General features: G+C 43.1%; 1 protein-coding gene across 1 annotated transcript in view; it reads right to left on the bottom strand.

The window, feature by feature from the left end:
- LOC311291147 (uncharacterized protein) overlaps positions 1-14,301 on the bottom strand; it is a gene marked incomplete at both ends in the record, with an annotated part of 96,466 nt that overhangs the window by 65,620 nt on the left and 16,545 nt on the right. The window contains 5 exons of the mRNA XM_084410020.1: positions 6,892-7,062; positions 8,300-8,467; positions 8,751-8,921; positions 9,931-10,101; positions 10,248-10,421. Of these exons, the coding sequence (XP_084266146.1) occupies positions 6,892-7,062; positions 8,300-8,467; positions 8,751-8,921; positions 9,931-10,101; positions 10,248-10,421 (855 nt within the window). The remainder of the gene's footprint in view (positions 1-6,891; positions 7,063-8,299; positions 8,468-8,750; positions 8,922-9,930; positions 10,102-10,247; positions 10,422-14,301) is intronic.

Here is a 14,301-nt window from a genome sequence, read left to right as displayed (position 1 = left end):
CTCTAAGATCTCATGAATCAGTGGCATTGGGTAAGCATCATGGTGTGTTTTGGCATTAAGTCCTCTGAAGTCCACACAGAAACGGAGCGTTCCATCCTTCTTAGGTGTCAAAACCACTGGGGAGGCCCAAGCAGAAGTGGAAGGCTCTATGACACCATTTTTGAGCATTTTCTTCATCTGTTCCTCAATAACCGCTTGCTTTTGTGGTGACACTCTATAAGCTCTCCTCCGTATTGGCAGCTCGTCAGTAGTCAAGATCTTATGTTTTATGACGTCGGTGGCACCGGTGGAATCTGTCCAAACTGTAGGCCACTTCTGCAGCAGTGGTCTAACCAGCTCAGGCTGTGCATCAAACAGCGGAACTGGAGGAAGTTTGTTACCGACCTCATCCATCACTGCCATGTAAAAATTAATTGTAGGCTCTGCATGTCTCCACCACAGGGCCTCACGACCCTTAGGCAAGAACCGATACTCTTTGCCGCCTGGCATCACATATTTCCTCAGGTGGGGCTTCAGAACAATTTGGCTGGCGCACATGAAATCTAAACCCAGCAGTAAGGGCATGCAAAGTTGATCATCACTGAGTACATGTATACTGACGGTGATATGGGCATCATGAAGGGAGAGGAGTAAGGTGGTTGTCCCTATAGCTTTACTCTCTTGGCCATTTGCCATAATGAACCTTGGAATTTCACTTGCACTCAGTGTCTCACCTGCCTTTTTTATGTTGTTCCACAGAGTTTTACTCATTAAAGAGTACGTGCACCCTGAATCAAGGACAGCATCACCACTGGAGCCTCGGATGGCTATTGGCACCACCAGGAGGGTTGGAATACCGAAAACGGTGGCCACATCCGCACTATGACCCCGGCCCTGTCCGTGTTCAGGTTTTTTGCTAGGTTTTTTAGAAGAGCGGTCTGAAGGGTGGGATTGTTGTACACGACTCCAATAATCCTTAGAGTTACTCCAATCCTTCTCAATAAGCGATCCCACCTTGACCACCTGTTCCACGGTAGACACGATACCCCGCAGACCACTGGCCAGACTTGGGTTACATGCACTAAGGATGCGCCGCACAATCTCGTCTTCCTCCATATCTGGTCTCCACTTCAGACAGAGTGCCCGATGATCGTAGGCAAAATCCCGAATGCACTGGGAGGGTGACTGCACCTGTGATCGGAGCTGATCCTCAATCTCTGTCTGGTAATCAGTGGGCAGGAAAGCCTCAAGGAAAGCACTTTTAAATTCTTCCCAGTTGGTAATCTTGCCGCGGGAAGCCAACCACCAACTCCGTGCAGGCCCTTTAAGAACAGCATTGAGTGTGCCTACCAACTCAAAGTCACTCAGTGGCCTGAGGGTGAGAAAGTTCTCACACTGCTCAATGAAATCAGTGACATCAGTAGACTCCCTCGACTCCCCGAACTGGGGAAACTCCATTCTAATAGGGGGTTTAGCTGTAGCTGCACCAGATGGTGGAAGGGTGACATCCCCTTTAGACATACCCTGATCAGCAGATGAAAAGCCCGTAGGTGTGGAGAAACTCGCTGGCCTCCAAGAGGAACGTTTTCTGTTGCGAAACTTTGTTTCCAATTCTTCACCCCACTGCTTATCTCTTCGCTTTAAGCAGTCCACCAACACCTGATCAAATCTCTGCAACTTAATGTCAACATACTCTTTGGCCTCCTTAAGCATTGTCTCAATAGATGCTCTGAGGCCCTCCTCCCTGTTGAGTGTGCTGTCATTTGAGTCTTTGAGACGGTTTTCCAAGGTCTCCATCTTTAACTGAAGTTCCTGGATTTGTTCCCCCATCGAGACTCCTTCAGCATCCACATCCTCATCCAGCGGTGGTTGTTCTTCTGCCGGTGGATCTAGATACAGAGAGTCCAACAAGGTGGTTATTTCTGTGACACCACTTCGGTTGTGTCTAGTGGTAATGTGGCGATATGGGTCAGCTTCCTCAGAAGGGATGGGTTCAGGATCCCAATCTATAAGAGAGGCAGCATCATCTTGGGGCCCATAATTTACCACATTGGTCCCCTGCTGGCTTGGGGCAGCCATTAATGGCGTGAACAATTAAGTCAACAAGGGTGTGTAAATAATGCAATGTAGCAATAATGCCAAATAATTAACGTGCCTTGAGTGAATGTGCAAAGACTGTGCAAAAATACGTATAGGCCTATATATATACACATATATATATAGATATATATATTGACTGAGATAACCTTAGTAAGCTACTATATAGGCTATTTCTCCTTTTTACACTGCCTACACCATTTAACTCAACAGAAAATAAAAAGTCTCAAAAACCCGTGTGTGATTCTTTGCTATTATTATTTTCCCCTTTTCCCGCAGCATGTATCTAAAGTATTTGTAATGAAAACCCAGAGTAAACAACTTAGCAATATTTTACAGTAGGAAAAAACGGGTATACATTCACAACAATACCAAAAACAAAATCATCCAAGTTCCCTGTACGGGCCACCACTCTGTAACAATTTCCCTTACACTATCAAAGCAAGAGAAAAGTACTGCACGCAAAACATAAGGAAACGGGCGGATCTGATACCTACTGATATAAATAAAGCCAGTAACAGCTAGCTTACTTTCGTTAAATAAACACTAAAGAAATATATATAAAATAAGATCTACATATATGTAGACTTGAATTAATTATATTTTAACGAAAAAACAATGAAACACAAGTTCAACCCAGTGTATTGAAAGATATATACATTATAATACCCCAACGGGCAGCAACATGTGCTTATTTCACAGCTGGAGGCACGGCCGCACTCCGACACAGCAACCAAACATTCTACAATTATCCACACAGATTTAACCCTCAGAACCCCAATGTCCCAATGTCCTGGCCAGCAGACTGAATATTCAAAATTGTCCGTACGGAACTACAATGTCCTCCGCGTCCGCGGGAAGGAAAAGACCCAAAACAAAAATATAAGGCGAAGCGTGGCGAGAAGCCGCAGTCAATATATTCCCCGTGGACTTACGCAATCTCGTCACAGTCTGTTTAGCCGATGGGAAGCTGTGGTAATCCAGAAGACAATTGACATGTAATCCACAAAACACCAGGGTATTAATCCCTTTAATGAATTCTTCGTGCAACTATTACACAGAGCCCGCTAAACTCAGACCGCTTCCCCGTTTGAACTCCGGAGTCCCCTCCCGACGTCACTTCCACTTCTCCTTAAAACCATATTGCGTGACATAACAATGACGCGAGGACAAAACAAAAACAAATAAAAGTCCATATAATAGTCCGTGATTACACCACAGGCATCTGATACAACAGTTAGCTTTTTTTCATGTGAAGAAAAAAAAACAATACAACAAAGCATGTTTATCATCACCTCAAAAAGCTGTACATAAAGGCAGAAATAGGTGACTATTACATATTAAGTTGTCATCTAATGCACAGATTCAATATATTGATTTACATCTGATTTTACAACTGTTTACGCTCACTTAAGACATAACTGACTAGGTTTACCTGGATTACCAAGTCATGCATTTAGACAAACAGTGTGTATTGTAAAACTATACAGTACTATTGTATTGTAAGTGTGTACTGAATGTTAATGATGGATTTTGGGAATCTATGTTTTGATCATCATTCTTAATCTGATCCAGATGTAATCTTAGGGCCTGTTTACACCTGGTCAGTTCTTGTGTTTTTACTGATCGGATATCTGATTTATCAAAACGATTCCATTTACAATTGGTCACATAAATGAGCGTCCGCCAAATGGATATAAATCTGATCTTCTATTCCCGCACTATATGCAGATTTAATGGAGTTTAAGTCACCAAAAACAACAAATATGAGCTGCATTTTATTGATCATCAGCTAATTTCAAAATCGAACACTGTAATAAGAGAGAGTGCAGAAACAGCACTGGTAAGATCATTTAGTTTCTTTACTTTTAATGAATATGATTATTTTGAATGTCTACGACTTACTTTCACTTCATTTGCATGATTAAATAAAAACATGATTTTCTCAACTTTCAAGTGTCAAGTGCTATGGGCTATGCAGGGGAACTGTAGTCAAGTGCTATGGGCTATGCAGTCAAGTGCTATGGGCAATGCAGGGGAACTGTAGTCAAGTGCTATGGGCTATGCAGTCAAGTGCTATGGGCAATGCAGGGGAACTGAATTGGGTGCCTGCATGCTGTCATGCTTCATGTGTGTGCACACAGGGGGCCACCTGTAAGCTTATGAGTACAGAATGTAGTTCTCATTTACAGTTTATTGCACTTTTAATAACTTATTAATCATGTTTTACTATTTTCTTATTTACTATTCTTTATAGCTCATGACATGTTAATAACTTGAATTAACCCTGCGCTCTGCAGATACACTTACTTAGAGTGATATAAAAAATAAATAAAAATCTTTATGGATTGAAGTTTGTCGCTCAGGGTGTGTGATATTGACAAAAAAATGGTCAATCTCGATATTTTATGGGATTTTATGGATAGCAGTGACAGATATTACTTTTCCAACTTTTATGGGCATTTTAGCTTTATGAAGCATTTTTTCTAATCTTATTAAATGTGTGCATCATTTTTTGCATTAAATTCTTACATTTAATCACTGAAGTCAATTAGAAAAATAAGACAAAATGGCTGTTATCAAGCAAATTAAATCAGTATCAACAAAATTCATCTTTGCAATGCAGAGGAAACAGAAGCTGCATCTGAAGTGTCATTTAGATGCATTTACACAGACTATTTAATGCAACTCAGTGGTACATGAATACATTTAACCTGCAGCTACAAATTCATGAATAATATTTTGATGTTTTAAACATAAAATGCTGAATACTGATATTTGAAATTGTAAAAAAAAAAAAAAAAAGAAAAAAAAAAGACTTTAAATTGTGAACTGTTAATGAGTGATACATTGCAATTCAATCGATTCATTCAAACTGGTGATTCATTCAGACATACAGCGCACAGTATTTTTTTCTTATTCAAAGAGCGCGTTAGTAATGTGCGCCTATAGGCGGGTCCACAACGCGCGTACACTCTGCTTATTACACACACAGGGCACACAAACAGCAACAGCACACTAACATGCCAAATATAAAAAATAAAAGGATTACAATGTAAAATATTAATATTGTGTACATAAAGATATGGTGGAATCTGACTTGTCCCGTAGATGGTCTGCTTGCGTGCTTTAACCTCATACACGAGCAGATCCGTTTGCTCTCTGGAGACGCATTCAGTCTTTCCGCTTGCAAATTCCGCCATTTAAATAGCGCATCCGCCATGATGCGAGCGCAACTGGCTTTTAAAGGGAATGGGAAATTGCACTCTGATTGTTTTTTTTGCACTTTACGCCCAACACACACCCATTACTCATTAATAGACTAGGGACAACCCTTTTAGACCATGCGCTGGGCGCGCCGACCATTTTTCCCATCGTTAAACTAGCAAAAGTGGATTCGGACATGCCCTAAGTGCACTTGCGTCGTGCGCTTTAGACCAGTGATTCTCAACCTAGTGAGCCTAGGAGCGCCGTCTGGTGGGCCGTGTAGGCAGCGGTAGACTACCCCAAAATAATAATTTTTTTATTTTCTAATTGACAAATCTTGTTATTTTCTAATTATCTAATTGTTCTTATGATATGATCAAAAAAACTGAAGTCAAGATGCATTATTCAAAAGCAAATTTATGTTTAAATATCGCAACACCAATCATGTCACAACGCTGAACATTTGTTCGATCAGATGCAGTAGCAAATTACGTTACTATAATATGGATTGTTTTGTGAAAAGAAAAGCAGATGTGGGAGACAGACCTATGCAAGCAAAAGTTTAGAAGTGTGTGGTGAGAAATTACGACGCTGAATACATTAAATTTGTTTTTATAAGGGCGGTACTGAGAGTATAGGGGGTTGCACACTGGACGAGAAGCGCAGCATCGTGTTATGTCTGGGACAACTCGAGGTATCGCACACCAGACGCGCACTTTCTCAGTTTATGGCCAGCAATATTGTTATGTTTAAGGACATTATGAAATTAAGATAATGTCTGTACTGTTATGATTGTACTGTGCAAACTAAATACAATCGTTGCTGAGTCTGCAGTCTGAAAACTTTACCTCAGGACGTACATTAACTGAATTAATTGAGAATCGCACCTGAAAATCCGATCATTTTCATCCACGCAGCTGATTTCTGTAAATGAATGTAAAACTAAATGTATCTTGCAGCACAGGGTGAAGTCAGTATACATTAACGACGATTTGAGACAAATATAATGTAATCTAAAACTACGTAAATGGCGCTCTGTGGTGCAACAGGATTTTGAACAAGGTCCTTCACCGTAGCTGGGCGCCGCTGACAGTTGGCGGATGGTGCTGCCGGTGTGTGTACACTCATAGAGAATAATGTGCTCAATTTTAAAGACGTAGTGCTGCGTGATGCGACGCGGCAAAAAGTTGAGAACCCCTGCTTTAGACCATGCTCTTAGATCATTAAAATAGGGCCCGATGAAAGTGCTTTTGTTGTGGCCCTGTGGCCAGTTGCATGAAAATAGCTGCTAAGTTCAAACTGTGTCTTAAAAACAAGTCTGGTCATCCAGCAATTAGCTATGGCTAATCAGTCTTAATTTTCAGAATTAGACCAATCTGCCTTTTTATGTAACTGGCTTAAAGAGATGATCAGTCTTAAAGAAAAAAATGAGATGACCAATTTGTAAAGCTAGTCTAAGCACTTTATGCAAGCGGCTGAGTCATCACTTTATGATGACTCAGTTAATCTTAGATTAATCTACAATGTCAATATTTTGAAAATGTAATTTTAAATAGTATATTGTTTTAAAGATGCTTTGTTAAGTATAAAACAATGTAAAATACTCACATCAGTGTGTTGAGTTTACAGTGTTTATCCTGCAGTAGAGCAGCGATCTGATTCACTCGTGTGTCTCCTAGTTCACGTTTAGTCAGATTCAGTTCTCTCAGAAGTAACGGGTTTTCACCCACAATTCCTCTCACATACTGACAGGCTTCATCTGCGTCATGACTCAGTAACCTGTAGAAGGGAAGATGAAGCAGGAATTAATTCAGTTTTTAACAAACCATCGTATTTTTTTTGTTGTTATTCTAATGTTAATCCTTGTTAACTTTGACAACAACAAAAAGTTATGCAGTTTACTGCATTTCTGAATTTACAGCCACTTTTCTACTTTTGGGCCAAACTGTTCTAAAAACAATAAGAAACCGTTCCAGTAATATTTCCAATTGATCCTGGTGTGGCACAGCAGAGAAACTGTTCTCAGGCCAGAATTCTCAGCACGATTGGCTAACTGTGCTGAACCATGCAGGTAGAATGTGGGTAGTGACGTCAGCACTCAGAATTAACGATTCACAAAGACCCGCCCCCTTTAGTTACTGTTGCTATATCCGACAAGCCATGCCACTCTTACGCCACACATTATGTTCTCAAGCAGTGAAAAATACATCACGGAGCAGAGAGGACACTGAAAACATACCAACAAGACAGGTGAGACCAGGTTACTTTCTATATAAAACAAAGTCTCATCTTTCAAATTTAGTAATTTTTAAAGAAATTTAAACAATAAATACCATTTTATGGCTCTTTAATCTTTCGTGACAGATAGCAGTAGCGCCTCAGTTAAAGCTGCTCGTGAACCGATCATCTTTTCCTTCTAGTTATTTTATAGCATCAAATAAACATGAATGACCATCAGAAGGAATGTTGTTTCAACTGCGGAAAGCCGTCAGTACACACCATTTTTCAAGTTCGAATCCACAGACGTTAATCTATTAACTCTCCTGACTGCTTTTTTGGCGGACAAAATGGCGGATTCAGTGGATTATGATTATGATTGGTCAGATAGCCTGTCAATCAAACTCCCGGCGAAGGGTGAATTGGACACTTGTCTGTCGCATGGCTACCAGTTTCTCTGTGGTTGGCAAGGCGCGCTATTTGATTTAAGTAAACAAGTAAATAATCAAATTAAAATCCTCCATCCTCCATAAAGTGATCCCTATTTACATCTAATGTCATTTGTAAACTCTTGCATTACCAAGGAAATAACTACTGCAGTTGTATTACATTCGAAAGAGCTCTGCTATCAGCCCCACAATGGAAAATTAAATCACATTCGTACAAGCTGGGCCAGATCGGCACGGAATAGAACGGTTAAGGCTAGGATAATGGATTGGCTAGATGGTGGAAAAGAGGCATACATTTCTCTTAATTCACCTGTATGTCATTTATTTTGTATTATTTCATCATGTCTCACCTCAGTGTCTTGAGTTGACAGTTCTGGTCCTGTAATATATCATCGAGCTCCTTCACTCCTGATTGTCCAGGATCATTTCCTGTGAGATCCAGCTCTATCAGGTGTGAAGATCTCAGAGCTGAAGCCAGAGCTTTATAACCTTCTTCTGTGATACTGCAGTTTGAAAGTCTAGAACAGGAATGAAAATGTAACGTGATTAATTTATTATTATAGAATTTCAAGAAAAGATAGTTTACTTGTAAGTCAGATTACTTTTTTTCATGCAATGAATAAAATAATGTTTTACTTTTTAAATTCAAAGCAAACTATCAGAGTTACTTTTTTCAAAAAGCACTTTACACTGTATTTTGTTATTTGTACAAATAATATGCAAACTAAACTTAGTTTCAGTCAAAAACTGATGACTAAATATGTAAACAAACTAAAGGCCCAGTGTTGCACATCATCTCACCTGAGTTTCTCCAGTTTACAGTTATTTCTCAGTCCATCAGAGAGCAGCTTCACTCCTGAATCCTGCAGATTATTATTACTCAGGTCAAGATCCTTCAGAATGCTGGAGTCTGAACTGAGAACTGAAGCCAGAGCTGAACAGCTTTCTTCTGTTAGATCACACTTGCTGAGCCTGATAATAATAATTGAACAATGAGACTACCATGAGAAGTTGACCAAAATGTATGGTGTTCCAGCCCTAAACAAATAAATCAGATGCTAAAATCCTGAAATGATTATGCACTTATAGCATCAACAGAATCACTGTTTTACACACAGCCACCATGCAGTAAATTCAGAGTTAAGATACAGATCCACACAAGGTGATCTGGATACTCAAATCTGCCTTATAAACTGTTACATGTATATCTTTTCCATAATTCAATTAATTAACTATTTACAGTGAGCTGTTACATATTTTTGTTTTCAAATAATGTGTCTCAGTCATTTCCAGTGATGTGATATTTTTCATGTGCTGTGGTTACCTAGTTCATTAAATGCCACATAAATATCTGAATTTTTTAGAGATAGGAGAGTTATTTATGGAGTACACAATTGTCCCAGCACAATGGAACATGTTTTAATTTAGTCCAAGCTGATTTGAGAAAGCAGTGGCTTGTAAACATTCGATAATATTTCAACTCAGGGCAGGGCTGTCGCTAGAGGGAAGAAAGGTGGCGATGATTCTTGATAAAGTCAAAACATTATTCGCTGTAAAAAAATCTGTCCTCATGAGTGACTGTAACATAAGTGCACTGAAAGGAAATGCTTGAGCCTTTAATGAGCAGAACATGGAAGTACTTGAGCAAGTTGTCCATAACTTTTTCTTTAGGCCTTACTAGAAAAGGTACACAAGCATCTCTTTTACATAAACCTCTGTTTACCACCTTTCTGTGGACAACAATAATGCATTGTAAATTAAATCCAGCAAATAACACTGACATTTGTACATCTGGCAGATTTTATATTTATATTTTTAAATACAAATATTTGTATTTATAATAGTAAATTAAATCAAATCTCAAAGTTGAATACAGGCTTTTGTAAAAAAAATTTTTGACCAAACAGAAAAGACGGGGACCAGAATCCCCGGTGCCATATTCCTGTGGTGTTGAGTGTAACTGATGGTGAAATGTACTCACTTGAGTATCTTCAGCTCACACACAGGATTCTTCAGTCCCTCACAGATCTCTTTGACTCCTGAGTCCAGCAGACGGCTGTTGTTCAGGTTCAGCTCTTTCAGGATGGTTTTAGAGGAGAGAACAGTAGCTAGAACTGAACAGATTTTCTCTGTCAGCTCACAATTATTCAGCCTAAACACAGAAACACCATAATTTATTATTCCGCACATATTCATCACACACCATACCAACAGCTCTTCATATCTGCTGACACATGACTGACAGTCATTTACAATCAATTAACAGAGAAGTTATAATATAAAATCACATTGACTCACTTGATTATCTCCACTTTGATATGAAAATCCATCAAAAGAGCAGAGAGCTTCCCTCCATCCAGATCTCCTAATTTATCTTCACTCAGATCCAGTTCTGTCAGTAATAATGGACTTTTACCCAGAACTTCAGTGAGATAGTCACACGCTTCCTGTGCAGCTGCACTTTTCAAAAACCTACAGGAAGTAGAAGAGAATTTATTGGACAAATTTTTGGACAAAGGACATTGTTTTGTTTCTGCTGCTTTGTTTGCAATCAGTTCATTTTAAACCAGTAAACTCCTGGAGATTTTTTAGTCCAAGAATCAACTAAGTGAAAGCATTCAAACAGTCAGTCCAAAACAGAGCTAAAGCAGAGAAAACCCAGACAATAGTGACTCGAGTCCAGATTTCAGCAAATCACTGTAACTGTGTATTTGGCTTCAGAACAGCCCAAAACGTTTCACACTGTGCTGTGTGAAATACAAACTGCAAGCATTTTATAATAACACGGTCAGAAGTGGTACAGCAAAAGTGGCTAGGGGACTACGTCTCTGTTCCCTGCTTCAGGGAACGAGGGTTACTTACGTAACCAAGACTTTCCCTTTCAGTCGGGGAAGTTGACGTGTCGACTGATTGGGATCCTACTAAGTCGCCACTAATGCTGCCACCTTCCAGTGCCTAGAAAAAAAAACACCTAATCCTTCTGCAGCTTTTTGGGACGGAAAGGAAAGGGCTTTAGACCATGAAGTCACTGCTGTTCCAAAAAAACAATACATTCAGTAGACTTGGATAACACTGGGAAAGCGTGCCCTATCGAAGGAAGGAGGGACACTATGGAACCCACTACAGCACAAGTTCCACTAGCTTACAAGTGGTAGGCCTAGCATCAGACGCTCCGTCACGTCCAATGCCAACTTTAAGGGTTGTGGAGGAACTCACAGGTTTTTAATAAGAATTCAACTGGAGCAAGAATGGCCCACACATCCGGTTCAAGGAGGGGAATAGCGCAGCAAGCCGACATATCGAGCGTGTTTACTGTGCTAACTGGCTTCTATGCGAAGAAAGCACACGGGAAGCAATTGGCTCGACACTTAGGCTATAGAATCTAGCGAACGTGTTAGGTGTTGCCCAGCCTGCAGCTCTACATACATCTGTCAGCGAGGCACCCTGGGCCAATGCCCAGGAAGCGGCTACACTTCTTGTGGAGTGAGCTCTCAGTCCCGGGGGGCAAGGTGCATCTTGGGATTCATACGCCAAGATGATAGCATCGACTATCCAGTGGGCAAACCTATGCTTGGAGACAGCCTTTCCCTTCTGATGACCTCCCTAACAGATGAAGAGCTGATCTGAGGTTCTGAGGCTTAGCGTTCTGTCCACAAATATCCGCAAGGAACGGACGGGACAGAGAAAAGCCAGGGCTGGGTCTGCCTCCTCCAGGGGCAGCGCTTGCAGGTTCACCACCTGGTCCTGAAAGGGAGTGGTAGGAACCTTGGGCACATATCCTGGTCGGGGTCTCAGGATAACGTGAAAGTTAGACGCCCAAATTCCAGGCACGATTCGTCGACCGAAAAAGCATGCCAGTCCCCTACCCTCTTGATGGAGGCCAATGCAACCAGGAGAACTGTCTGAAACGACAGAGTTTTTAACTCAACTGACTGCAGAGGCACAAAGGGAGGTCTCTGAAGTGCGGTCAGCACCTGAGGTAAGTCCCAAGAGGGTATGGAGGTGAGAAGAGGCGGATTCAATCTCCTCGCTCCACTAAGGTACCTGATGACCAGATCGTGCCTTCCTACGGATTTCCCATCCACTGCATCGAGATGTGCGGCAATAGAGGCAACATACACTTTAAGGGTGGAGGGAGACAACCTTCGCTCCAACCCCTCTTGCAGGAAAGAGAGCACGGTCCCGATCGAACATCTTCGGGGTTCAATCGACCAATCAACAAACAGGTTCCACCTCAAGGCGTAAGCCTGCCTGGTAGAGGGAGCTCTCGCAGAAGTGATGGTGTCTATGACTGATTGTGGTAGCTCACCTAGAACCTCTGCGTCCCGTCCAGGGACCAGACATGAAGTTTCCAGAGGTCTGGGTGCGGGTGCCATATGGTGCCCCATCCCTGAGAGAGAAGGTCCTCCCTCGGAGGAATGGGCCAGGGAGGGGCTGACGAGGGGAGCACAAGTTCGGGGAACCAGGTCCGGTTAGGACAATAAGGGGCAACTAGCAAGACCTGCTCCTCTTCCTCCCTGACCTTGCACAGTGTCTGTGCAAGAAGGCTCATTGGAGTAAACACATTCGCGAAAGCCACGGGGCCAGCTGTGTGCCAGTGCATCCGTGCCGAGAGTGCTCTCGGTCAGGGAATAAAACAACTGGCAATGGGACGAGTCCGGAGAGGCAAACAGATCGATCTGTGCAGCTCCGAAGTGGTCCCAGATCAGCTGAACCACCTGAGGGTGATGTCTCCACTCTCCGGGGGCCACATGCTGTCGTGAGAGCTTGTCGGCGGCACAATTGAGTAGGCCGGGGCGAGTGGCACGAAGCGTCCTCAGATGCTTCTGACTCCATAAAAGGAGGTGGTTGTGTACGTCGCAGTGTTGTCCGTACAGACCAGTACATGCTTGCCGAGCAGCCGTGTTTTGAGACGTCTCAAAGCAAGGTGTACTGCCAACAACTCAAAGCAATTAATATGCCAATGCAGATGGGGGCCTGTCCAGAACCCAGCTACTGCATGTCCATTGTACGTGGCCCCCCAGCCAGTGATGGAGGCATCTGTGAAGACCACAGAGTGCCTAGACACTTGTTCTAGGGGTACTCCGGCCCGGAGAAACGAAGGGTCCGACCACGGGCTGAAGGATCGGCGGCAGGCTCGAGTGATTGTCACCCTCAGCCAGTGCTGAAGTGGTCTCATATGAATCAAGCCGAGTGGCGTTACTGCGGCTGCCATATGCCCCAGGAGCCTCAGAAAAAGTTTGTAAAGACGCGGGGTGACAGGGACAGCTCGAAGGGTAGGACCTTGTACTGATACACTCGACCCTCGAACGAGAAACGCAGGAATAGCCTGTGTCGCGACAGGATGGAGACATGAAAGTTAGCATCCTTGAGGTCGATCGCTGCGAAACAATCTCCAGGACAAATGCTTTCGAAAATGCATTTCTGCATTAGCATCTTGAACGAAATCTTGTAAAGTGCCCGATTCAAGACACGCAGGTCCAAGATTGGTCTTAACCAACCACCTTTCTTGGGAACAATGAAGTAGGGGCTGTAGAAGCCGTACTTCATTTCGGCTAGTAGAACCGGCTCTATTGCATCCTTTGCCAGAACTGCAATTTCCGCACGCATGACAGGGGCTCTTTAGCTCAACACCGAAGTGAAACGAATGTCTCTGAACATGGGCGGACGCCGGCTGAACTGAATCGTGTAGCCGAGTCTGAAGGTGCGGAGAATCCAGCTGGACGGATTGGAAAGCACTTTCCAGGCTTCCAAAAACCGCTCCAGGGGAACCAGAAAAACAACAGATGAACCAGTGTAGGGCAGCGAAGTGGAGAGCAGGGACCGGGCTCGGAGGGCCCGGGGGCGGTCCAGAGCGGGGTCTGAGTGTGCAATGCAGCACTGACCTGTTTCCACTGATCGGCATTGGGTACGGGAGAATGTGTAATCGGATCCTCGAACCGTACCCGTCTGCCAGCTGGCGACGCAAGAGAGGATCGATGGTTGCAAGGCTTTACAGGGTCGCACACCATCAATCTGACCCTCTTGGAACCCAGGAATAGAGGAATTTGTTCTTCTGACAATTCAGGAACCACTGGACTCCGGAGAATCTGGCGGTGGAACAGAAACTATCTGAAAAATCCCTACCCCCATCCCTGGGTGGCCTGTATCAGGGACGCTTAGTCTTGCTCTTGCCACCTGGTTTGGCAGCGTCTGATACAGGCTGGGCGGCCTGTCTGTGGCTAGCTCTCCGATGAGGCCTGAGTGAAGGCTGCTGCGGTGGCCCAGCGGGAGCTTGAGCGGTGGCGACCTCGGCGACATGCAGGTGGAGGAACTACCACCAGCGGCGGGCTGATGGTAGCAGCGGGCCATT

This window comes from Rutilus rutilus, assembly GCF_951802725.1.
Source record: "Rutilus rutilus genome assembly, chromosome: 5".
NCBI lineage: Eukaryota > Metazoa > Chordata > Actinopteri > Cypriniformes > Leuciscidae > Rutilus > Rutilus rutilus.
This window is presented reverse-complemented; position numbering and strand designations above follow the sequence as displayed.